Source organism: Nothobranchius furzeri, chromosome 11 (genome assembly GCF_043380555.1).
Source record: "Nothobranchius furzeri strain GRZ-AD chromosome 11, NfurGRZ-RIMD1, whole genome shotgun sequence".
Lineage (NCBI taxonomy): Eukaryota > Metazoa > Chordata > Actinopteri > Cyprinodontiformes > Nothobranchiidae > Nothobranchius > Nothobranchius furzeri.
The window spans coordinates 36079648-36106765 of NC_091751.1; the positions used below are offsets into that span (position 1 = coordinate 36079648).

Sequence of the window (27118 nt, forward strand, 5' to 3'; positions counted from 1 at the left end):
CAGCCCAGACATAATGGAGAGGAGGGAAGAAGGACTTTCACAGGGTTAATCACTCATCTCATGGGCCCTCATGCAAGATTGAATTCCTGCATGATGTCAGCTGTGTGGCCTATGGATCTACCTCCACACTGTTAGCCTGAGTGACCTGGTTTACACCGCTCCTGCTGACACCTCCAGCTTTGAGAAGTCAGGTCATGTTGAGGGCACAAACTGAATCAAACTGTAGCATCAATTAGTGAAAACAAAATAACTCAAAGGTGCCATTAAAGCTTTGGCTTTCACTTCCTGTCCATATAAAAAAACTGTTTCCATATAAAGAATATTCATCTTATCCAGATAATTTAGAATATCATTTATAAGTGCTGCAGGGTTAGGTACACATTAAGACGTGATTTGATTCTGGGTTATATTTGAAGGTTGATTTCAGAGAAATGTGGTTAAATTGAGTTTTTTTTTTCAGCAGTACTTCAGTTGGTCTGAAGAGGAACAGACCAGACACCAGTTTGGGTTTCAGCTTGCAGCAGGATCCAAAGGAAATATTCTCAAACAACTCACTCAGTTGCATGAATGTCAGAAACAGAATTAATCAACAATTCTGTGTAGGTCTTTCTAGGATTATTTGAAGCTCTGCTTCCTAAATCCACTTTAATCCATTTTCCTGATCAGAAGTCATGAAACACCAATAGGAGGTTTTTAGGTAATAATTAAAATTTATTGCGAGACACATTTTTAGCACATTTGCTGCTGAGGCGGTCTCTTCCTTATTAGGTAAATGACTGGAAACTACTGGAGAAAAGGGAGAGAATATAAGGAAAAAATGAAAAACAATGTGGAGAACGAGGCCAAAAATGAGCAGAAGAAAGGGAGACATTGCCTAAACGGCTGAATTTTTCTTTTTTTCGAGACAGCTTGAAGAACACGGCTGACCTGACTGCCCTGATGACCAGTTTCAGCGTTGGGATCATCTCCTCCAGGAGGATATCGGCTGGGAAGCCCCGCTCCTCTAAGGCTGGGTCTGTTAATGCTGCAGCATCTGACACCAAAGCACAAGAAAACCAGCGTTTGTGTGTTTATTTGTTTGTTTGTTTGTTTGTTTGTTTGTTTGTTTGTTTGTGTAACAACCAACCACTTTGGGTTTGGATTCCTACCTTCGGAGCTTTGTCGGAGGGAGTAGGCCTTCATTCGGAAGGCCGTGCGGAAGCGTTCCCGGTTACTGAAGCCAGCCGGTTTGGAGTCCTTGGAGGGGCTTTCCTCGGTAGTCTCGGCGTTACCTACGGGCTTCCTGCTCATCCCTACAGACGGTCTCACGTTGGACTGACGAACGCGCTCCAGCAAACTGACTTTCTGACTGAAGGAGGACAGAAACAAAAAAACACGGAGGATGAAACAACTTCATACTTAATCATAAACACTTTTATAAACCACGTTACTGAACATGAATTATCCTGGTTTCTCTACCTGTGCTAGAAACCAGATCACCCAAAGACCTGAGGAACAATGTGTTTTAGTTTCTTTGGTTTACTCTTTCAGAGAGACATGCTGTCTCAACATGTCACCGCTGCTCATCGGGCCAAAGGAAGTGTCAAAGAGCGGAAGGAGATTGCTCGTCTTCATTGTCCAACGGCTGACAATGTTTGGCAGCACAAAGATGGAGCTCCCGGGGTAAGATAAGACTCCCGTGTGCCTTGGAGGAGGCAGAGAGTAGGGGTAACCGGAGCCGACATCAGCCTAAACAAGGCCTCTGAAACGTGGGGAGTTCTCAGCGACTTTGCTCCCACAGCAGAGACACAATATGAGCCTCTATGTGGCCCGGAGGCAGAAAAAGGACGGCCGATTACGGCGCTGAGAGGCCGCAGAATGGGAGGCTCTAAAGCACTTTCTGACTGCTCCTCTGCAAAAGCAGAAAATGAGATGTAATTATCCCGCACATCTCTGTAAACGAGGCTACACAACAGGCAAAAATAATGCACCTTATCTCCCTCAGCTCAGATATTCACATTTCTGTTTACTGGCTCTGCAAAACGCTGCAGTTAATCGGCTGAATACGGGTCTAAGAGTGCACAGTTTGCATCCAAATTATTCTGTGGTGGATTGGGACATTCCTTAATGGGTGCGATGCTTTAAAGTACCAACAAAAAATAAATATAAACAAACTAGAACAGCTTAAACTGAGCTGCACCTCCTAATATATCCTCACAACAGCAGCAGATGGAAGATAGCTTCCCTCTGAGTTGTTCTGAAAAGTCCGGAGATTAGTTATGAAAACACTCTGATAAAAGTCTGGTTTCACACACACACACACACACACACACACACACACACACACACACACACACACACACACACACACACACACACACACACACCAGTTACAAATTGTGAAGGGGAACGATAATTTTCACCAAGGGCGTCAGTTTGTTTTCAGAATTGCTGGGGACAATAACCATACACTTGAGTGGGGTTTAAAAATTGCTGGGGACAATAAAGTAGGCTAGCACAGGGGTCGGCAATCCGCGGCTCTGGAGCCGCATGCGGCTCTTCCATCCATCTGATGCAACTCTCTGTGCTTGTAAAATAATAAATGGATATTTAAATAAAATGCTTTATATTTTACTGCATTAATTTTACATCTGTATGCCAATTCTAAATGTAAAGATTGTCTGCGTAAACCTGAACAGGTCCAACCCGGTCTGCGGTGGTTGACCGGTCACGCTTGTGCGTAATCATAGGCACTTTATGAGCTGAAGAGGATGTGAGATTCTGGGCTTCTCCTCAGACGGCTCCTGGATGTGTCGCCACATTGGAGCCAGGAACAAGCGCTATTCAGCCAAAGTTTCATCATCAGGGAACATTTTCTAAGTGACAAGTCTCTCTGAGAGACAGGGTTTGGAAAACACTCGCTTCAGTGGGAGGAATCTTCCCGCATGCGCACTGCATGGTTCTCTGCGTGGCTCTGGGGTTAATCAAGTTTAATTGTTTCTCTTTGCAACAATCTTCACAGGAAGGCAAAACAGTTAAACGGCAGGTTACATATATTTCCATTTGACTGTTTATTTTGACAGATGTACTCAAGGATGTTGCTTGGTTTGAAAAAATTACCCCGACGCACACGGATGCTCATGGATGAGCTGACATTTTAATCGTTAACGCACACGCGGAGGTAAAATATTCCCATCAGAACATCAGAGCTCTTTATACTGGACACTGTGTTCAGCGCGGCTCGGAGCGCCCCCGGTGGACAGTGAGCTGAAGATCTGGGGTTCGCAGTGCAGCGCAGTGCAGAACCACGCGCATGCGATGATTTCCTCCCACTCAAGCGTTCTGGAAACCCGGTCTCTCTGAGGGATGTGTCACTTGGAAAATGTTCTTTTTATGAAATTATGAAACTTTGGCTGAACAGCGCTTGTTCCCGTCTTCCGCATGAAGCGTAGAGACATTTGATCACGCACAAAGTTTATGTGGAGCAGAAGCGGTCGGGCCACGGCAGGTGAAATGTTCCTAGCCTACATGAAGTGAAACTGTTTAATTGTAACATTAATGTGTTACTGGACACGTTGGTCTGGTTGGTTAGACCAGTGTTTGAAGTGGAAAACACACACACACACACACACACACTCACTCACTCACTCACTCACTCACTCACTCACTCACACACACACACACACACACACACACACACACATACACACACACACACACACACACACACACACACACACACACACACACACACACACACACCAATTAAAATATAAAATAATGCTGATAGCGTGGACTAGAAGACAGGTGATGGTTTACGTATTTAAATGATGATCAGGCTGATGTAAAATGTAATCTCCATCCACATCCAGACACAATTATCCTCTAGTCTTTCTCTAGTCGCTCTGCTCTTGTCTGGGCTGATCAGCTGATGGTGCGCGCGCCTAACTAGCGGCTGATGCACATTTTACGCATTTGGAGAGGTGGACTGGATGCTGTGCGTTTACTGGAAGATGGTCCACTTAACGCACGGGTGTAGACTACATATTAATGACAAATGAATGAAAATTAAATTGTGAGTTTTTACTTCATATTTTAGTAATAAAAATGACGGGGGAACACATTTATGACATCTTTTTAAACGAAATTTTCTAGCGCGACCTGCCTGCTTCACTTAAGTCACTGCTTATTAAGGTCCGTCCAAAATTACCGTGGGAAACGGGTAATAATGGTTCTTTGATGGGAACATGGTGCCGACCCCTGGATAAGATCTGAGCTAGTAAAACAAAAATCCTCATCAGCAGGCGTTTTTGAAAGTGGGGGGGACACAGCTGCCAATCACAAATTTTGCCGGGGACATGTCCCCGGCGTCCCCGGTTAAAATGACGCCTATGATTTTCACAAATGGCAAGAACAAAAAATGAACTGAGAACAACACAAGCACATTGTGCCCAGGGGCCCCTGCAATGATAATCCGGCCCTGCATCTGAGGCTTTTAAATTTGACGTGTTTGTTGGTTATTTTCACACATTTGATCCTCCAGCCTCTGAAGGCTCCTCTGATATGAACGTCTCTACCAACGTGAATCGGAGCTCCTGTTGCTGCTTTTAACCACAGCAAGTAGAAAAGTGGAGACAGAACAATCCTCCATAGCGAGTCTGACCTCTGCAGCAGGTTGACTAAAAGCAGTTTGCAGAGGAAGAGCTGCAGCTAAACCCGTCTTTATGTTACTTTTATTTCAGGTTATTAAATGTCAGACGTGTACGATAATGTTAGCTTAAATGCAAACGTGAATCTGTGTGAAAAACGAACTTTGGCTCCTGATGAAACTCGAACCCGCTTCAGTCGGAGCGTCTCTACCAGCAGAATCATCCGCCTTGTCGTTCTGCTTCGCCTCAAATCGATTTTCCTCAGAGCAGACGACGTTAAAAGTCATAAATGTGATTGATGTGAAGATGATGAGATCAATAGACACCAAAATATGACCAAACCACGAGTCAAAGTCCAACAACTTCAGGAGCTCATTAAAGTTGCTCCGTTTAATAGAGAAAATCCATCAGACATAATTACTGGATCTAAAATGTCGTTCATAATTTAATGACTAATGGACTCACTAATCACCCCCTCACTCCAGACTGCGAGGGCGTTCAAAACCAAGACTCATGTTTTCACCCAGAGATTTATCCCACCCCAGATTACTACCAGCAGCTATTTAAAGGCATATTCTAGGAAATGTTCCTCAATCTCTGTGGGTCACAGAGTTTAATAAAACACCACCAGGAATCAGGTCTGTGTAACCTACCTCACCATGGCCTCCAGGGTGTCCTTCCTTTGATGTGCAGAAAAAACACAAAAAGGTCATTTAGTTACACAAAAAGGCTCAAATCTCTTTTAATTAGATGGAAAATACTTGAAGGACGCATCCGTTTTTCCACTGATGCCTATTTTAGATCCTAAATCCTGAAGCTTCACAAAACCAAAAATGATTCAACAAAAGCAGAAAAATGATTTTACAAAAATCAGCTCCTTTGATCATCTTTCACCCTGTCAGTGATTTTATGGATGATTTTTAAATTAGAAGTGTCATAAAGAGCTCACAGGACTTATTCTAAATAAAAGGATGATTTAAACATCTTTGGTGTGTTCTTGCTGTGTTGAAGTTCTTATTCCATCTTTTAGTTCTTTTTAAAACACAGAAAGGTTTTATTTACCTGCAACGTTTCGCTTGCGGCTGCAAACTTCGTCAGGCTGACACAAATGAAACGTTGCAGGTAAATAAAACCTTTCTGTGTTTTAAAAAGAACTAAAAGATGGAATTAAAATGACGATTTATTATTTACAAATTCTGCCCAACAGCTGAGTGGGGTTTTACCTTCACAGCTACGATTTTTACTTCATGTTTTATGATTTGTTCATCTTCTCTAAACGTTTCAAATTTTCTGCAAACAGGGAAAACTTTAATATTGGTAACTTAAACCCGATGAGACCCTCGCTGCTGTTCCACTTACAGTTTTGTCTCAGATCCCTCTGGAGTGTGAGGTCCAGCTCCCATAAAGCTACAAAACCCAATAGACACACAGATCCCGTTTTTAGTCCGTGGATCTTAATTTACCTGAAACAGGGAAGAGAGATGATGGTTTCATAAAACCTCCATGTGGCAATAAGGTCGTCCCTGATTGGATTGGTGGAATAATATCGCCAGGCAGACTAGAAATAAATAAAACAAATAATTATGAACAATGAGACTTCAGTTGCTTTTCCTTTTATGTCAGCTGGGAAGTCCAGATTCCACCCAGAAAGCAAAGCCCTGCAGGACTGAAACACGCCACAGGTATGATGATGATGAAGATGATGGAGATGGCAACACACCTGGATGAGCCCGGCTGCTGGATGTCTGCGCTTCTCAAAGTGCTTCTGTCTGTGTTGCTCCTGGACCTTCAGAGCCAAACCAGAACCCAGAATCCCCTGCAGCCAAAAACCAAACCAACAGTTTCAGTCTGTGGGTTCTGGATCGGACTCGGAACACCTGGATTTCCTCACACATCAAAGCAAGCTTCGGCTCCTGGTGTCAGGTGTTTGGGTTTGCTTTCTCCTGCTTCAGAGCAAAAGTGTTGATGAGAAACAAACTAAACCATAGTGGAGTATGAGTCCCGATCCAATCCATCAGGGAATTTTTCATCAACTGGTTTCAGATCGACACTCATCTCCATACAATAATATCCCCTCATCAGTAGCAGGAGGCGGGCTCAAGCAGAGCAACAACCAATGAAAATGCTGAGCCAGGCTTAAAATCTCGTAGTTAGTTTCACTTTCACTCTGAACTCGTTAAGGTGGATCAGAATACCACAGAGCTGCTTTAAATCAGTTAATAAACACTGTTTATAAACATTGTTGTGTCTTTTAACATCAGCTGCTGTGGTTTACACATCCTGGTTTGTTTAGCTGTGATCAATAAAAACACACCAGAGTTTATATATCAGACGGGTGATTTTATTAAGGAACGAGCAGACAAACTGTGATCTGTGTAGATAAACTGTCTCCCTACACAGTGATCCTGTACAGAAACTCACATGAACTGGTTTGGAAGAGTTTTACGTCTTTTGGGTTTAAATCCTGTGGATCTAGGCTGGAAATAATAAAGATGATCAGATCAGTATCAACAGACCTGGACGGCCAACAGAAGGAATCCTGAATCCTTACAGAGCTTATTAACGTTACCTCCAGCAGAGTTAAATCCATCAATAATGACAATTCTGCTGTTTATTAATTTCATTTGATGGTGGGAAAACTCACTGCAGGCAAAGCAAAGAAGGACACTCCGATCAGAGCGAAGGTACCGGCTAACAGCCTCCCAGCCCAGGTCTTTGGGGTTTTGTCTCCGTACCCGATGGTGGTCAGTGTGATCTGCGGAGGAGACAAATATGGAGAGTTTCAGCGCAAACATTTTCTTAGAGAAAGTAGTCTTTGACCTCTGTGACCTTTATATCAATCCACTGAAGGGCACCAAAAAAAAAAAGACAAACAAAAGTAAGAATATCCACCCCTGGAGAGGAGGAGACGGGTGAGAGCAGATGCTCTGAGTCACAGAAGCTGAACTTTTGTCCTTCTGGCTGAAGGACGGCAGCTTTACTGAGGAGCTGCTGGAAAACATCTCGCTCCAGGCATTGGTTAGAACAGGAAGTCGTTCAGTCTGCAGGATCTTCCTTCACAGTCGTGGTTTTGGTTTAGATGGTGACTTTTTACAGCTGAATGTAATCAAACGTGTACTTTTTTATCCATCCATCCATTTTCTGTACCCGCTTATCCACGCAGGGTCGCAGGGGGCTGGTGCCCATCTCCAGCTGTCTCCGGGCAAACAGGAGGGGGACACCCTGGACAGGTCTCCAGGACAAACAACCAAACACACACACACACACACTCACGACTAAGGACAATTATAGAGATGTCATGTACATTTTTATGTCTGGGCTAAAATAAATTTGGACTAAAAGCCAGAATGTGGGCATTTTATATAGAAATAAAAGTTATTTGATGTTGAGACTTTTTCTGCTGCTGAGCCTGAAAACGTCCTGAGATTTGGTCCAAATCAGCTCCAGTCCATGTAAGATGTTACATTATACCCTAACCCTGACCATAACAGTTATAATAATAATAATAATAATAATAATAATAATAATAATAATAATAAGAAGAAGAAGAAGAAGAAGAAGAAGAAGAAGAAGAAGAAGAAGAAGAAGAAGAAGAAGAAGAAGAATAGCAGCATCAACAATAAAAATAATGATAATCATAATAATAATAACAATAATACCAATAACAACAATATTAATAATACACATTTATTCTGACGTATTGAGTCTGACGTCTAGTCTGCGGCGTACGTACCAAACCCCACCACAGCGCATCGGCGTACGTGTCGAAATCCTGCGACTGCGGCTGCACCGTCGGGTTGTCGTGGTCAGGTGAGTTGACGGAGACGTCGTCTTTCTCCACCAGATAAACCAGGAAGGACGCCAGGATCAGAGACAGGAAGCCGATGTACCAGGCAGTGATCAGTTCCTGCAGAGAAACACGACGTGTCTTTTTTTTTCTACTTTAGTTTTGCGTGATTTTCCCCTCGACTGCAACTTTGCTTTTAAAGATTAAAGATTTATTTATTTAAATAAAACGTGAGCAATATGGAAAAACAAGTTGCTTCTAATTGATAAACATTAAGAAAAATAATCTAAACAGCAGAGATCAGCTGCAGCTTAGAGTTTCTGGTTTGGTATGATTTCTATCCACTCTGTGTATAAAACAGATGAATGAAAGTCTTGTTTGATCCAGATCACTCTAATGGGCCATTCCCATCTGTACCGGGTCGGCCCGGGCCGGGTAGCGTAGGTTGTTTACATATCTGGGTGGCCTGGTATTTTTCCGGGCCAACCAAGGCTCATTCTCAGCCCTCTTCTCGAGGGGTCTGCTTCAGGCTACCAGGGCCAACACACCCACTGCTGAGAGCAAATTCACACCTTCCATTAGAGCAAGCCTCTGATTGGTGGGTAGAATCAGCCCACATGGGCTTAAGGCAAGGATGTGTGGAATCAACCGGGCCGGGCTGGGGCCGACTGGGGCTACCCGGCCCGTGCCGAACCCGGTACAGATGGGAATGGCCCATAACTGAAATCATTCTGTGTGGGAGGTGGGCCCAGTCTGGGCCCGGTTCTGGTCCGGTCCTACCTTACTGTGTGCGTAGATGGCAGACCCAAGCAGCTTCCAGGTGCCTCCCCTCCGGTCCATACGCAGCATCCTCAGGATCTGCAGGAAACGCAGGCTGCGGAGTGACGTGGCCAACACGTTACCTTGGTTACGCACCGCCACCACCGGCACCGAGGCAATCAGCACGAAGATGTCTGAGGATGAAACAGAGCATTCTTTTATTAAACATTTAATGAGTCTGACCCTAAACCAGGAGGAAGTGAATCATTGTTCAAGCAGGGCTGAAGAACTTCAAACACCGTTAAAAAGATTTGGCCTTTGATGCTTGAAGAGATGCAGAGGGACCCGGTAAATCTTCTCTACAAGAACTTTAAACAAGGGATGGAAATTCTGAAGGGATTAGGAAAGTTTCTAAAGCAGCTTCACCTTCGTCATCGTTGGATCAGAGACACAACGTCTAAAATCGGATCAACAGAAACGTTCATACTGCCCACAGAGTCTCATCAGGGTCACTGTGGTAACTATCCACCTGTGGATCATTTTTCTGATTCTACAGAGTTCGCAAGAATATTAAAAAAATTAAACCACAAATCCATCCCAGAATCCTCCATCTGGGTCCTGTACTGGTCTAACTGGTTTGTGTTTGTTAGATAAAACTTCTAATTGGATCAGTCTCTGACAGACTTCCCGTCTCACCTGGATCAGCTGTGTGTGCTATGCCTCAGGCTGCAGGGTTTTGCACAGCTCAGCAGCTCTGAGACGTCTGCTGCTTCTAAATCTGGACCAAGCCGGAACGTCTAGAGCCTCAGCGGCCGGCAGACGTCACAGAGACTGAAGGACGGCACTTTGGAAGACATTTTCTGACATTTTGTGGAAACGTATTCAGGAAAAGTTCTTGGTTTGTTGTTATCAGCTGATAAACTAGGTTTGTCAGTTTCTGGTTCTGCTGGGAGGGTTTAATAATATTCTGTCAACATGAAGCTGGAAGGAACCTGAACGCCATCACGTGTTTCTGACGTGCACACATTATCTGCTGCTCAGGATTTTGTATTTTCCCACCTAACACTTGTGTGTGTTTGATCCCACCTTCGTACCTAAAATACACAACGGTTTGCGAGCGAACTTCAGCCTCCCCCTCCATCCTTTGTAGCGACAGCAGCACCCGGCCGCCCAGATTCGCAGTGCAAACTCCGCTCCGAAGATGAAGATGGCGAAGGTTTCCTGCAGGCACAAAGGACTCATCCAGCAAATAAAACCTTCATATAGATTATTTTTTATTATTTTTGGCTTTAAATTTGTTTTAAGAATGCTAAATGTTCTTTTCCTTTTAGTAGTTAAGATTTGACCTGAGTTTCCAAAAGATAACTTGAGTGTTTTATAACCACAAGGTACAGAAAACAACCAGTTCTCTCACCAGAACCACCAGCCAGTGTGCAGAATCCTTCTCATATTCCTTGAATGTCGTCAGTATTGCCAGAATCAAACATCCCAGAACGATTAAAAACCTGCAGACAGACACGGAAACCAGCTCAGATTAAACTGCAGTAACAATTCTCTGATGTTTGTTTTCAGGACCAACAAAAAGAAGGGAATAAGAGTAAAGCTGCAGGTCCTCCAGCTGCCTCCAGAGGGCGCCACTTCTCTCTGAATTAATCTGCTGCAAAAAAAAAAAACAAAAAAAAAAACTAAGTGAAGCTTTTTAAAATATTTATGGGCTTTTTACAGGAAATAAAGAAGCCCTGACCCACATTTTATTCAGTTTTATAGTGAGGATTTGAAATGAGGCTATTTTGTTAGATTATATTCACATTCACACTTTAGCTGCAAATTAAAAACAGCATAAAAAAGTAACAATAGGCCAAATTCTCATTGTTACAAAAAATTCACATACATTTTGAAATTTGTTCTGAGTTAGATCACGGACATGAAGCAAAAGCCAGATGGGGCACGAGAAAGTAATAAATGTGTAAGTCTTGATTTACAGCCTGAACCCGACCACTTAAAATGTTAAAAAATAAAAAATAAACTAACACAAATAATGTAAAAACTAGAGGCCAACCGACATATTCATGCAATGTTGATCTAGCCTTTAAAATGTACCGTGTTTGCCGCTACTTTTTTCTCACACTTTAAACCATGCGGCTTATAATGAGGTGCGACTTTACTGAAGATTTTCCTTCACCTGCCAGGGGGCGCTTTAGCAGAAGGTGAAACGGGTGGAAGTCAAAAGTGGAAATCGAAGAACGTGCTCATTTTACTTTAGCACACGCAAGCAGCCGGCACAACGAAGAATGTTTTTCAAATCCATACCCCCTCATGGAAACTACACGTATGAGTTCATATGATGCTGCATTTAAGTTGAAGGCCATCGATCTGGCAGTAAAGGAGGGAAACAGTGCTGCCGCACATAAGCTTGGCATGAATGAATCCATGGTTCGACGCTGGAGACGGCAGCGGGAAGAACTTATTGAAGCCAGCTTCACCCGGGGATGATGACAGCAACACGGACAGCGACACTGACATCTCCACAGAAAAGGTATGACAAAGCTTTTCTGAGGCGGTTCAACTCCGACACTGAAGAAGAGGACTTTAATGGCTTTAGTGTGCAAGAGGAAGATGAGAGCGAATGACTTTTCTGGTGGGCAAGTGTGTTTTATTTACTAACCAGGCATGTTTTCTGTGCAGTTTTTATTTTCTAATCATCCAGGGCTTATTAATGCTGTGTCAGCGCTGTTCTTTTCCTCCAAACATGCAAATTACTGGTAATAATGCGTCAGTTCTGTTTTTATTTTATAGCCATCCAGAAATATGAATGCTATCAGTGCTGTTTTCTTTTCTAAACTTGCAGGCACGCTCACCCGTGTTTAAAATTCGTTTTGTTGAATTAAAACAACAAGGAAAAGCCTCCGTGTAGCGTCTTTCTGTCTCATTATCTTATGTTATGGCCATACATGCACTGTGCGCCGGAGACCTGCATGTGGCTGCTGCACCGCGGCTTGTATTTGACTGCAGCGTGTGTGTGTAGAAAACCTTTTTTTTTTTTGCTGGTGTGGCTTATAATGAGGTACGCTCTATAGTCCGGAAATTACGGTATTTATCAAGTGGTCATTAAACTCGTCACGTAACCTGTTTAGTATTTTTACAAATTGTCGGCCCTCAGTCGGTCCTCCCCATTGGGAGAGCGGTGGGGGTGGGGGGTGTTGCCGCCCGTGGACTCGTCTCTAGGCTGAATGTGAGATCTAATATGGACTGGGACTGGTAAATTACAAGCAGGTCCAGACCGCTGCGATCGGGAGCCCTGGCCTTCCAGATCAGCTCACTCTCCACAGGTGGAGATCAGTGGGACATTAGCTACATGCTAAAGTGGTAAAACGACTCCTGCTCATTGCTCTACCGTGTTTTTCTTGCTAAAAATGCCTGGAAAAACTCTGTTAGCTACGGGTTAACATGTAGCTAATGTTCTGCAGATCACCAACTGTGGAGTACTGTCGGCCCAAGCTGGACAAGCAGCCCACTTGGCTAAGCGGCCCACCGGGACAGTGCCAGAATTCCATATAGGCCAGTCCGCCCCTGGAACCAGGATAACAGGCAGTTTTTCCCCGGAATCGTAAAAAGTTTTAAGTTTTGATCCCTAGTTTTGATGCCCAGTCCACCGACCAGAAGAAGAATCTGCAGCCGATGTCAGTTAAAAAAGTCTGATCTGCACATTCTGATTAACGTCTCTAAGAACCGGTCAAACCAGCTGTCCGTTGCTGCTACTGTGGAGTCTAGAGAGACCCTGAACGCAGGGCCAACCCCTCCCTTCCTTTCCCACACTATATATATATATACACACACACACACACACACACACACACACACACACACACACACATATATATAAATACATAATATATATCGGCCTTAATAATCGGCTTCATTTATCGGCCATCTGCAACAACATTCTTTAAAAATTGGTATCGGCCTTTAAAGAAAAAAGAAAACCCATATCGGTCAGCCTCTAGTAAAAACGGTTCAAACGGTTTAAAAAGTGAAAACAAAATAGAAAGATAACTCTTAACAAAACCAAATACACATCAAGGTTAAAGCTGTCTCAGATGTTTCTGCCAAACTTTAACCTGAATAAAAAACTAGAAGACAACAAAACAGGACGTGTGAAAGGGCTTCAGACTGTCTGATGCAATAAATAATATCATTAAGCAGCTTATTTAAATGTAGATTGTTGTTCAGTAGAGTTCGTCTCCATTTGTTTACGGTTAAGTGTTTTTTTTAATCATCACATCATTATTGTTTATGTTAGTTCATCAGTGAATGTTTATTAAACAACAGTCTTTCAGGTTCTGTTTCTGGTCCTCTAAACCCGGCTAGAAGCCTGTCGCGTCGGCCCCCACACCCACTCGGCCCTTTTCCGGCTCTGGGAGCTCTGTCAACTTTCTGAAGCTGAAAAACCGAGACAGCGTGAATTATTCACAGCTCAACAGCAAGGAGACGTTTAGACGATCTCGCTGAAAGAAATGATGGAATGTGAGTGACTCCGGGTGGTCACGCATTTCGCTATCGATCCTTAAAAGTTGTTAAATCACATCAAACTAAAAGAAATTAGAGCAATTCTCCTGAACGTTTTCCAAAGGTCAGAGACGGTCCTGACAACTCCAACACACACACGGATGCTGCTGATGGTTCTGGTCCAGTAAAATAAATAAATCTATCTGAAAAAACCACAACCAACAGTCGCCTAGAAAACACCTTTGTTTTTTCCAGGATTCCTGGATTCCTTCACAGCAGCGCACTCAGCAGAACCTGACCTGGCCGGATTTAGTGACAGATGAAAGATCAGAGTCTCAAATCCTAAAACAGAGAAATGATGCATTCGTTTAAAAAAAACAAGAATAGATCAAGTTTTCCAGTTAAATGGTTCCAGTTGGGGATCAGAACTGGTCGTAGACCCGTTTACCGGTTCTTGTGTCATGAATCCAGTTGGACTGGAACAAGAGAACAATTTGACAAGTGTCCGAACTCTGGTAGTAAACCCGCTGATCCATGTTTCAGCTGCAGGATCTACAAACCCCAGCTGGTTTCTCAGAACCAAACCAGGTTTAAATCAGTTTCAGAGAAGAGAATAAAAAGGCTCCAACTTTTACAGGGAGCACATAAACTGTGGGCAGCAGTAGCTCATGTGGTAGAGCGCGTTGTCTCATGATCAGAGGGTCATGGGTTCAATTCCAGCGTTCCGCCAGGGGTATTCTACTGTTGTGTCCTTGGGCAAGACACTTCACCCAACTTGCCTGTGTTGGTGGTGGTCAGAGGGGCCGATGGTGCCAAATGGCAGCCTCGCCTCTGTCAGACCGCCCCAGGGCGGCTGTGGCTACAAGTAGCTTACCATCACTAGCAGTGTGTGAATGTGAGAGTGTGTGAAAGCATCTTTGAGTGTCCTAAAAAGCGCTATATGTATAAGTTCAATGTATTATTATTATTATTATTATAAAACAAACAATGATTTTTAAAGCCTTTAGGTCTAGAGCTCAAAGATCAGATGATCTCTATGAAAATGTAGATTTTATTACTGACATAGGGTGTTTTTTTAGCTCATGATGGTAATTAAATAACTAAACATGCAGTTTGGATAATAAATATGATCCTGGGGTGATGTTCCCACTCCAGCTTTCTCACAATTAGTAAAACTGGCACTAACTGGGAAGTTCGCTGGCTGTTGCTCTGCAGCGCTCCATTACCTGCCTGTTGGACGACTAAATGAAGCGCAGTGGCATCCAGTCTGTGTTGGGATTGGACATCCGGGGCTTACTGGGAGAACAGAAGCACTGGTACACCGTTTTCCCTGTGAGGTGAAGAGAAACCGGCTGTTTGGTTCAGAGGCTTCACCTGAAGCCCCAGGAGGAACCAGCCAGGTGAACAAAGCTTTTATCAGAACAGGAGATGCAGTCAAACAGAAACGACTCAGAGATGGCCACAGCTTTGGTGCAAACAGACGTCAAATCCTCTGGAACCACCAGATTCAGCTAAAGCTGGTGAAGGATGGATTTATAGTGGTTTTGGTTCATTTGCGGACATTGTTGCCTCATCTACCGCAACGCTGAGTTATAGCTCAACACAGACACGACTGACTTACAGCTGTTTGTGTTTGCCAATGCTAATCAGCTTAGGTGGCCATCTTGAATTGGACTGACTCCAAAATAGACGTTTTTATGGTAAAAGTCTGTCGGGTGGCTCACGCTGATAAACGTGGAACTCAACAGTTAGCTAACAACTTTGACGTAACAACGATAAACCATTGTAAAGCTTTAACCTTCCAGCAGGGGCCGCTAACGTGGTTAACTCTGCTTCTGAGGCAACTAATTCTTCATTCAGCCCCAGATGAAACAAATAAAAATAGAACTAATCTTTAGGGAAAAAAACCCTGAAAGGTTTTTTACAAAAAGCCAATCAATAGGTCATAAAAATATTTTGGTAACTGTTCCCATTTTTTTTCTTTTGGCTCTGCCTCCTTTTAGTCTGTATTTTTCAGTTACTCTTATGATCTTGTGTCTTATTGTTTGTTTACTGTGTTTTTTTAATCAGTTCTTTCTCTTTTAACGTGTTTAAATACCCACCTTAGACCAAAATGAGCCTTCGTGGATAAATCAGTTAAAGAAAACAGCTTCAGCTTTTTACTAAATCAATTATTAAAGGAGGTATTATTTTGTAACATGACACGAATGTCGACTTCTTTTGCTAATTTATGTCACATTTTGTAACATGATTTATGTTTTTTAAAACATTTGATTTATTGATTTTTTTTCTTTTATAAGTTACTGAAAAATCTATCAGTAATATTCTCCAAATGATGCAGTAATATTTGCACAACAGAAGAATAAAAGATAGCATTAGCTGCCTATGCTAACAGCTAGTAACGCTAACGAATCGCCACTAAAAATCTGCTCTAAACTCTCTGTAAAGTCATGTTAACAGAACAAGAATGGAGGTCTTAATCAGCTGATCACATCCTGTCTCTTTATTTTATAAATGCACACACATGTGATCAGGCCTAAAGTGTGTCACACCTAAAACGGTCCGGGTAGAAACAAACCTGCCAGTATGACCTCTGTGGCAGGATGTCAGCACGTTTAGCTCGTTTATAATCTCATCCCCTCGATTCACGACAAAATGAGAAAAGTTTACTAAACTTTGGGTCATCTGGTAAAAACCTCAACCTGCAACAGCACAGGTCTGAGATAGAAAACATGCAGTTCTGATCCAGCAGAGTTCTGGTCCAGATGGGCAACACTCATACCTTACTGGGGACCCTAACAACCACACCACAGGTGAGATCCAATAAAGAAATGCTGACGCTGTAGTTCTGACAGTTAAATCTCTGGGCGATGTGCGAACAGCAGCAGCAGTGTCGGTAACGACTTCATCCACAAGGACGAGACGAAAGACGTGACCTGTATGAAACTTGAAAAGATCTCTGGGGAGTTTAAAAGCTGACAGGCTGCATGGAGATCAGCTCTAAATCTGAGTTTCTGATTAAGAGTCACAAATCCAGGAAGGTAAAACGATGCATTCAAGCACTGTTAGAAAACCTGATATGTGGTTACAGCTCAGATGATCATGACCAAACTGATTATGCTGAAAATCGACTGATTCTATCACCAGCTGGTGCTTTTATGCTTCTCTCGACATGAGGCTTTTATTGAGAAAATTCTGCGTTTTCAGTAATTCCACACTCGTCCATCCAGTAAAGTTTTTATCTGTTTGAAGGTGCATTCTGCCTCATCAGCATCGTTCACTCACGGTCAGATTATTCCCATAATCCCAGATTTAATGAACGGAACCCGTTTCCAGACTGGCCCATGTTCCAGACGTGTTTTCTCCTGAGTCCTCTCTAAAGGAGGCATCTGCTCGTCCTGCTGGATGCCTCCCTCCCTGGTCTTCACCCTCTGATTAATTATTAATCATCTGATTCCATGCTGGGAGGATTTCAGGATGCAGCCAGTCAGGAATCTGTAGCAAAGCTCCCACAGCTCCTCCTAATCCCAGTAGTGATGGCCTCCTCCTCCTCCTCCTCCTCCTCCTCCTGCTGCTCCCGCGTGGGAAGGACGTTGCTGACCAGGCAGAATGTTGCTCCATGATCATCCTGACTGCTTGTTTAGATATAAAAGATGTTCCAGCAGGAAGTTCTGAGAACATTTGGATGGATGATGAATCAATAGGTTCCCATTAATGATAACATCCCACAGTACTGTTGCATTATTATAGCATAAAACACATATTAGTGACACATTTAAGTTCATAAATGAATCCCAGTGAAGTAATTAGAATAAACGTCTAAAGATCTGTCAATCGGGTCAGAAAAACTCACCTCTCTGAGATTAACCAGAATTAAGTTACTAATAAAAGAGTTCAAATTAAGTAAACCGAGTAAATAATGTTGAATAAAAACAAACCGTGGAGCTTCAGAGGCTTGTCGGACAAAAGGAAATAAAACAGAGATGCGAAGTAAAGTTTAGCTGCTGAGATAAACTTTGAAATATCAAGAATTAAGTTAAAAAGTCAACCAAAAAAAAACACAATAAAACAGATTAAGGATCTTAATTAGGTTTTATTTCTACCTTAATTCGGCATTTTGAGTTTAACGTTTATTTTCCTCTGTCACAATAAACAGAATCTTTAGGGGATTTTGGTCTGGAAGGGTCTGTTTCAGGAGAACGTGGACCTTGTGTTAAATGGGAGCAAAAATCCGTGAAGCAGATCTGATTTAACATCTCCCAGGAGAAAAATCTGGCCTCTTCTTCTGGGATTAAAAAGTAAATCTGAAATCCCGAATAACGGTAGTCGTTTCAGCAGAAGTTCAGTAACGCCTCTCTGCTCTGATGGATGACAGGATGAGAGGATGAATGAACACCAACCCAGAGAATGAAACTTCTACAGAGAAGCATGAAAACGATCCGGAGTAGATTAAGAAATCAGGAGGACAAGAATGCCGAGGGAAGGAAGAGGAAATGGGGTGGAATAACTTTACAGCACTGACACAAAAACTGGGAAAAGAAGAGAGGAGGGAAAAACCAAAAGCAAAAAGGAAAATGAAGGAGTCGACAAACAGAAGGAAACAGGAAGTGTCCAAGGAGGAGGAGGAGGAATGACGGGATGACAGAAGAAATTTTTAGAAGTGTGAAATTATTAAATTGAAAACATGAAAAGTAGAAGCAGGAAGTGAGAACATGAACATGTTTGTGGGAAGGGAAAGTTTTCTGATGAATAAAAAACAAATTCCTTGTTTCTGTTTCGCGTTTGTCGAATTTTTAACTCACACCTTTTGAAATGGGTTCACTCTCCAACCAGCCGAGAAAATCACCCATCCTCCCCCTGACTCCATCATCAGGTCGGCCATGTTGGGGCAGGGCTTAACAGGATGGTCGCTAATTCACACCAAACTGTTTCTATCTTTAAATTCCTACATAGAGGATTAGGATTACAGGTGTGAACATCTGGCAAACACCAAACACCTGGAGTTTTTAAAATCCTCTTTGGGATGACAAAGAATCTAATCCCAGACTCCAGAATCCCTACTGAGTCAAGAGGACAGGTCATCAGCGTAAACCAGATTATTAACTAGATAATCTCTCACCAAACGAACAGTCCAGATCCGGAACCACACCTGGTTTGACTCATCAGCACCGCTAGTTCACACCGATGAAGGAACGCCTCGTCGTCTTTGATGTATAAAAACTTTAGATTCGTCCAAGAAAAAGATAAAAACTTCTATAGTTACCTGGATTTACGTTTAATCCCAAATTGACAATCAGTTACTGTTTTGTGATCTTTAATATTCTCTAAAATATTATCTGTAATTTATGATGCAGGAAACCTAAATGTTTATTTTGGGTCAATCTGATCCAAACGAGCTGGAGGGATATTCCAGATTCCAGGGGGCATTACTGTCTTGGCAGGAGGAGGTGTCAGTAATCAGTGTCAGGCATCCAGTGGTGCTGTTCATTAGCACAAATACTCCTCGGATCGGACTGGATCGGTGAGGTCCACGTGGACTGAAGGAAGCTGGTTTCACCGACGGGGAAAAGGAGATTTCCAAGAAATGTCAGCTTCAGGTTTCTGGTTGGGTTTTAAATGTTTAAGACACTTTGTTTCAGTTTTATTCTTTTTGTAATGAAAGAGAAATTCTAGAGACAAGATAAATAATCCCTACATCCAATTATCCATCCATTCATCCTCTTATCTATCTGTCATCCATTCATCCATCTATCAAACCATCCATCCTATTATCCATCATTCCATCCATCCACTACCAAAGACTGTCTGCTGGAGACAAAAATCCTGATGCAGGAGAGCACATTCCATTGGGAATACCTTCGATTAGCACACCTGCAACACAGATGGCGTGCCTAGCGTACCTGCCACCTGCTGGTATGACAGAGACACGAGAAAACAGCTAGACTTCTTTATAATGAAGGAGAATTTCTCATAGTTTAGCTTTTTTAAGAACCTCATTGTTGTTTGTATTTCAGATCACAAAAATATCTTTTTACTTGCAGTTTTTGTCATTTCATTAGTTTTAGTTAACAATAAAAATCTTGAAGCATATTGTTGTTTAACGTTTAAAAACATTATTGTTTAAATAAGGTTAATTCCGGCATCTAAATTGGTGTTAATCCTCAAATAGACATCCAATAATCCGCATCATAATTTCTAAATCTCGTAGAATAAATTCCTCCTCTGACCTCTGGCGCCCCCTACAGGTGGGTTTTATTTAGGTCACATAAAACAGGTCATTATTCAGATTCAGACTCATTTAGTTTGAATCCTAATTCTGACCGAGGAAATGCCACATTAGTGAGTGTCGAACCAGAAGTCTAAGCTGGAGACAAGGTTCTAAATCCACTTTTACTATTAAATTAAAAATAAACCCGATGGAGGCGTTTCTCTCACACAAAACAGATTCAGGTTGTATTTAGGAGCTTCAGATTAGCTGAAGCAGAGCTGCTATTATACATTTCCACTGAACATCGATCTCTTTGGTCCCACCGAGATAAATCTGTCTCTTCTTCTTGTTGGATTCAAACAAACTGTTTTCCTAACCAGCTGCAGGAATCGGACAGCGTGAAGCTTTAAATGGGTCATCCTGATCAACCCAACATGCAATAATTCGCCCAATAAAGTAAAAACCCAATAATCCCCTATATAAGATTAGCAGGTTATTTAAATAAAACTTCATAACTACAAAATCTGTTTGTTTCTACAAGTTAACAGAAAATTCCTGTTTTAGTGATCTGAGATCTCCTGGCTCCTACGGTTGGGTTTTCAGCAGGAATGTTGACCGACCGAGGTCGGAGCAATGTGATTCCCTCAAGGAGATTTCTGCAGGCTGATCATTAATCCTGGAGCATGGACATGCATGGAAACACCAGGAGTTACAGGAAGTTAATAAAAAAGAAATGGGGACAAGGACAGAGGTGAGATGAGGGCTAAATCACCCCCGGTTTGTTCCTTTCTGATGCTTTGCTTCAAGTCTTTGTTGCTATTTTTCTATGAGTTTAGTTTGGGATTATTTTGTTTTTGACAGGTTTAGTTCTGGGTTCAGGTGAAAGGAGATGTATGATTGGATTGAAGCTCGTAAGCTTGTTTTTTCTGAGGCTCTAAACTCTTATGTTTGCTTTGTGACCATTGATGCCATTAAATCATTTTAATTTGGCTGGAATAGATCTAATACCAACCCTTTGGGCTCTTTTTAAGTGTTGTCAGGGGCAGCAGCAGCTCAACAGGTTGAGCGGGTTGTCCAGTAATCGGAAGGTTGCAGGTTCAACCCCGGCTCCGTACAGAGAATTCTGCTGTTGTGTCCTTGGGCAACCCACCTTGGTGGTGGTCGGAGGTACAGGTGGTGCCTGTGCTCAGCAGCCTCACCTCTGTCAGTGTTCCCCAGGGCAGCTGTGGCTACATCGTAGCTCATCACACACCAGTGTGCGAATGTGTGTGTGAATGGATGAATGATACACTGTAGTGTAAAGCGCTTTGGAGTCCTTACTCTGAGAGGCGCCATACAAGTGTGGGTCATTTATCATTTACTTGGGGGCTTGTCCGGGATATGAACATCTGGGCCCCCATGTGGAGGTCATACTCTTAGACTTATGACATCGAACAGGAAATAAATCCACAGTAATCATAGACTCATAGTTCTTAAATATCACATAAAATGTAAACATCAGCAGCATGAACACAACTCTAAAAAATTGACTGAAATTTTAAGAAATAGGATCCAAGAAAGCTATTTAGCAAATAGTTGTGCTTTTATTCACCTTAAGAGGTCACATAAAGGTCACTGAGCTGTGTGAAAAACCAAAAGGCTCCTGTGTCTATCAGCACATGCTGCAACAACAAAATAACCTACTTTTATGTTTTAATATGTTTTTGGTTAAACATCATAATTGATTTGAATAATTTTATAAAAGGTCTACGATGCTTAAAACAAAAAAATTACAAGCTTCACTTATTAAACACTGATCTAAAGGCTCAGGAACCTCTGCAGGTGTTCTGGATCCATCAGCTGATCAGAAAGTGACACTTCTGAGTCTAGAATATTGAACCTTTTCACACTATTCTGATTATCTGAGATGCTGAACGTGGTTTTCATCAGCTGTAACCCATAACCATCAAAAATATAACAAATAAAGGCTGAAGCATCTGGATTTGCATGGAATGAGTCTGTCTCGTAGGTTAGTTTCACCTTTTAGGTTGGATCAGTGACAGCAATGAACCATATCTTGTAATGAGAGGACTTTAGATGCTGAACAGCTGACGGAAGACCTTTTATTATTCCTTCATCTCATCAAAAGGTTGAAAAAAATCTGTATTTACTTCATTCATCTTTCTGCAGAATCGGTGTATTAGTCAGGTTATTATAACGCTTTTAGCCTTCTTCTTTGTGTGGTTAACACTCTATTATAAGAAGCTCTAAAATTCAGGACAAGAATAAAGAATGTGATGCAAGAATCTGAACATTCAGAGTAAAACAGAACAAATACGAAAAATCCTGGAAAATCCTTTTATCTCCGACCAGGATCTAAAAATGTCGACTCAAACTGAACGGACCATCTTTTTCTTCTACCAAATGCAGAAACCCTGGAGTTTTTTTTAAATAAAATCTACAGTTTAGAGGAAAAAGAAAACCTCCCAACATCGTGTTTTTTTCTCTGCGGTTGCTGAATCACCGCAGTCTCTTTCATTCCCCTCGATGACTTGCATCATGTGTCTCCATGGCAACAACTTCTCTTTCACTAGAGCATCCCTTAAGTCTCACGATCACCATGGCAACACCTGCTGGCTTCCACCTCCCTCCCTCTCGCCGATCCTGTCAGGGATCACCGTTCTGTGCTCGTCTCCATGGCGATGCAGCCTGGCAGCCGCTCTGTGAGGCCAGCGCTGGGTGGTGTGACGTGATTGGTCAGTTTCCTCAGAGGCTGGTGGCAGACGGCGAAGAGAGTAAACAGAGAATCCTGTTCAGGCGGCACCTGAACACATCCACTCAGACGAGTTTCTGTCAGAGCAGCTCATAAAATAAAATAAAATAAAATAATTTATATTTTGCTCAGAATATCTAAATAAATCTGCTGATGAGTCATCGTGAGGAAAAACAGGACACTTTTATGAAACTTTCGTTCAAGGCTGCATTAAGAGGGAAACCCACCTGGTGTATTAGAACCTGGTTCTGTTGGCTCGAACCACCATCCATCCACCATTAGACCCAGGATGAGGGACTGAAAACATCTGGATGAGCTGGTGGAGAAATCAGCAGCTCCTTTTATCTTGTGTGCATTTAAATCTCCGTCGAATCTTCGAGATGTTCCTGTTTCTGATCACACTGTCATCTCACCTTCTGTCAGAGTTCGAGAAACTACCCGAATCCTAAACAATGCTTTCTGCTCTCCGTGGGCGACGGCTCTCACCTCGGTCACATTTCCACTTCCTGCCCCGACAGAAACGCTCCTCTGATGAGTTACTGAACCCACGAGTTGGGACGATCAAGTGGTTCCTTCAGCTTTCAGTGAGGATGAGGAGGTCTGCACATGCTCCTCGGGTTTGTGAATGCGAGGAATAAATCCTCTAACGGTGCTTGTGAAGGTGGATTTTCATGTTTTCTGGATGTTTGGATGAATCTCTGCTGGGACAAAGCTTTACATGTCCTGAAGACATGATGACAAAACCATTTGGAAGGCATTTCCCTGGTTCACTAAACCTGACCTTCAGGCTCAGCTGAGATGCTCGGTTATCTACAAAAGGCTGCAATCATCAGAGAGGGAGAGTGAGAGAGAGAGAGAGAGAGAGAGAGAGAGAGAGAGAGAGAGAGAGAGAACAGGATAAAGAGTTAAAAAGAGGTAGGGAGAATGTGTTTCTGCCTCCTGAATAGAAAAGTTGTTGATGGGTTTTAACAGTTTATTATGAAACATGTACAGCACACAGATTTAAAGGTGCAACATCACAAACGATAGGTACAAACACACCTGATCCAACACAACGAAACCACACCAGCCTTAAGAAGACACACAGGAATAGCACAAACCAGCTGTAAACGTCTAAAACATCAACTTTCCATCCACTGCAAAGGAGAAAGTTATGAATAGAGCTCCGGGAGTTGACGTCACTTCTCCCGGCATGCAACAGTTCAAATCGAAACGGCGCCATATTGGCATGCAGAAGCCGGCAGCTGGACTTTGTTATTGTCAGATAACTCAATCAAACGGGAAATATGGTAGATTCCTGTTGTGCCCCAGGATGCAGAACAGACGCAGACAACATAAGGAATGAGCCATCTACAGGATTCCCCAAGATCCAGAGCGCCGCAAACGTTGGATCATTGTAATAAAACGCGCTAGTGACCGGGCTAAAATGAAACTGTGGGATCCCGAGAGTAAAGGTTTTCGCTTATGCAGCGACCACTTCATATCAGGTACTTAAAGGTCCGGTGTTGTGCCGGTAAGAAGTCCGCTCCGACAGCTTCTGGCGTTTTTAAAAAGTATCCCAGGGGCACGGTAAGGGTCGGAGATGTTTAGTCTATTTAATTTCTGACTATATAAAACGATTTCTTCTGTTTTAAAGTGTGAAGTAAACTCCGACGAAGTAAAATCCAAGCGGATCCCGTTCATGTTCATGGTTACATCCGTGTTTGTTTACCTTTTTTCATGCCAAAATGGCGTCCACTAACTGAGAGTCACGTGGGGTCCGGAGCTCTATATGTCATCTTATCGTAGACTATTATCATTTCTGCTTCATTTGATCTGAATTAGCTGATCAGAGACAGATTTATAATGTCTGGATATGATGAACTTAAAATGTGTAGAAAAACAGAGGAATGGACATTTAAAGGTCCGTCTGCACAGATGGATTCTGGGTAAATCCATATAAACAAACCCAACTGTTCTCCCGGAGACGTCCTCGTCTCCGTCTCACTCTCACTCATGCCAGTCGAAGAAAACCCAACAACAGTTTATTTCCCATGATGAGTCGGCGAGTATCACACACACAGAGCAGTGTGTGTGAGCTGGTGGATGCTGTAGAGATGGTAGGATGTAGGATGGAGAGAAGAGCTGAGCTCCTACTGGAGAGCCTCCCCCGGTGTTTGGAGGGAAACGTTGACTGTTTTCTGTTTTTTAAACTCATCGGATCAGAAACGACGTCCAGCTGCTTTTAGATTTTGAGTCATAAAAAGAAGGAAGAATGTGAATCTACTTGAAGATGAAATTAAACATATTAAAGACAAAAACGTGTTTAAACAGAGCTTTTACTTCCACGTCTGACCTCATTCAGTCTGGAAAATGTATTATTTTCTCACATTTTGTGTCTCAAACTAAATTTTTACTTTTTTTGCTGAAACAGTCTGAATGGTTAGCCAATTATAAGAAAAGGTGTCATTTTAAATATTTTATTCAAACTAAATATTGTAATAAAATGTCATCATCAAATTGAATCCAGTAACGTTGAAAAGCTCTAAAGAAGAAATAAATCCACCATGACTCAAGTGTGTTTCTAAAGAAAGCAGCTTTTCTTCCTGAGTTTGTCCTGAAATTGTCGTTTTCGTTGGTTTAAATCAGGAAGTTTCTCATCGGCTGATCTCAGCTCATCAGTTAAAAACTTCAGCAGCTCAAACATCAATAACCCATAACGAGGCGGCTGTCGGGGTTCCGGTCGGACTCGGAGGATTTACGGGTCGTGTTGTTGAATCCAGCGATCAATAAGAGTTACTCAGCTGGAAACGTGTTTGATACACCAAAGCTTCGGCTCCATGTGACCTCGATGAAAACTCTTCTGTCTCATTCCCACTTTGAGTCCAACAAACAGACATCAAACAAAACTTCTGCAAACCAAACCCGGTGGAGGACAAACGTTTCTCTGATGGGTAGGAAAACATCTGTGTAACACATCGCAGATCTGTGTCTGCCCCCGCCGATAAGACCCGAGAGAAAAACGAAAGCTCGATAAAGCGTCAGTTTACAGTCGGCCCAAGAGAAAAACAGACTTTCACTCACATCTAGATAAATGATTACATCAATAATCTGAGAAGTTAGAAAACAACTAAACAAGCTTCATGCACAGGTGTGGATGAAACAATACCACAAAGGTCACTGAAAAAAAGTTAAAATATTATTTTTTACTCATGAAAATCAGAATTTCATAATTTTATAAAATAAACTAATAAAACTAGTTCCGATGCTGGTTCCTCTAGTAAAGCTTACATGTCCACAGGGACACGGTGGACGCAGGGGTGTCTCCACTACTGACAGAAAACCACAAAGGCCAGACTGGAACCCACCTACATCCATGCTGAGGAGCCTCAGAGCCTCTGGGAGAACATCTCCTGGACTGATGAGACAACCTGGAGCTTTTTGGCAGAGGTGGAAAGAGTACTAAAATGTTCTACTTTAGTATGAGTACTAGTACTTTGATAATTTTTTACTCAAGTACAAGTAAAAGTACTTGCCTGAATTTTTATCCAAGTAAAAGTAAAAAGTATCGTAAATAAAATGTGCTCAAAGTAAAAGTTACTTGTTACATTTTTGTCAGCGTAAAGATGGTTACGTTTATGTTTATGTATTTAGCAGACGCTTTTGTCCAAAGCAAAATCAAACTGATGTGTTTACATCAGTGCAAAGCCACAACACCAGTTCACAACACGCTCGTGTGTGCACGCACACACACGGACACACACACAGTTTGATGGAAGGATTTCTATCCAATCAGTGAGAACAGGACGTGCACATTGATTGGACGAGGTTTTTCTATGATTGTACGCTTCAATTGTGATTAAAATTATTCTTTTTTTTTAATGTTAATTTTTAGATGCCATCAGTATATGAGGTATCTCAATGTTCTCATGACAAAACTCTAACATGAGACTGTGCTCTAACCCGTCACATAACAAGCTAAATGAAAGTCAAACATTTCAGATGGACCGTACGACAGCTGTTACTGTTGGCCCTGCCCTACTTTACCTCTACATTACAGTTCCTTTATCCATGTCCATCCTAGAGCTCCTCTCTGACCTTCATGCTTATTTAGAGCAGCTGATTTTTAAAGCTAGCAGAGTTCATCCTTGGTAGTGGGTTCACTCACTCATTTAAAGATATCGACCAGAGGCAAAATTCGTTTAAACAGCATGTGTAAATGTGTATTAAAACCTCAGAAGAAAAAGGTTTTTGGATTTTGACGGCTGGAATTGTAAGAAAATCTGATGTTTTTTTACCGGCACGGGAAAAACAGAAACTAACTTCCGGTATAAGCCCTGGGCAGCTGGTGACGTTTCTCATGGAGCTCTGCTGAAACAGCTGCAGTAAACAACGCCTGACTCCGGTGTTTCAGCGTTAGCGTTATAGCAGAGAACGATGTGTCATCAGTCAGATGTAGCTTCTAAAGCCTCTACTAGTCGGTCAGATTTGTATTTTCT

General features: G+C 42.3%; 1 protein-coding gene across 1 annotated transcript in view; it reads right to left on the minus strand.

Moving 5' to 3' along the window:
- The window catches only part of kcnq3 (potassium voltage-gated channel, KQT-like subfamily, member 3), a 77192-nt gene that overhangs the window by 6396 nt on the left and 43678 nt on the right, over nt 1-27118 (minus strand). Inside the window, exons 3-12 of the mRNA XM_054747071.2 lie at nt 10589-10679; nt 10269-10395; nt 9196-9368; nt 8362-8535; nt 7273-7383; nt 6349-6444; nt 6092-6186; nt 5282-5308; nt 1149-1348; nt 928-1033 (exon numbers count right to left, since the gene is read on the minus strand). Of these exons, the coding sequence (XP_054603046.2) occupies nt 928-1033; nt 1149-1348; nt 5282-5308; nt 6092-6186; nt 6349-6444; nt 7273-7383; nt 8362-8535; nt 9196-9368; nt 10269-10395; nt 10589-10679 (1200 nt within the window). The remainder of the gene's footprint in view (nt 1-927; nt 1034-1148; nt 1349-5281; nt 5309-6091; nt 6187-6348; nt 6445-7272; nt 7384-8361; nt 8536-9195; nt 9369-10268; nt 10396-10588; nt 10680-27118) is intronic.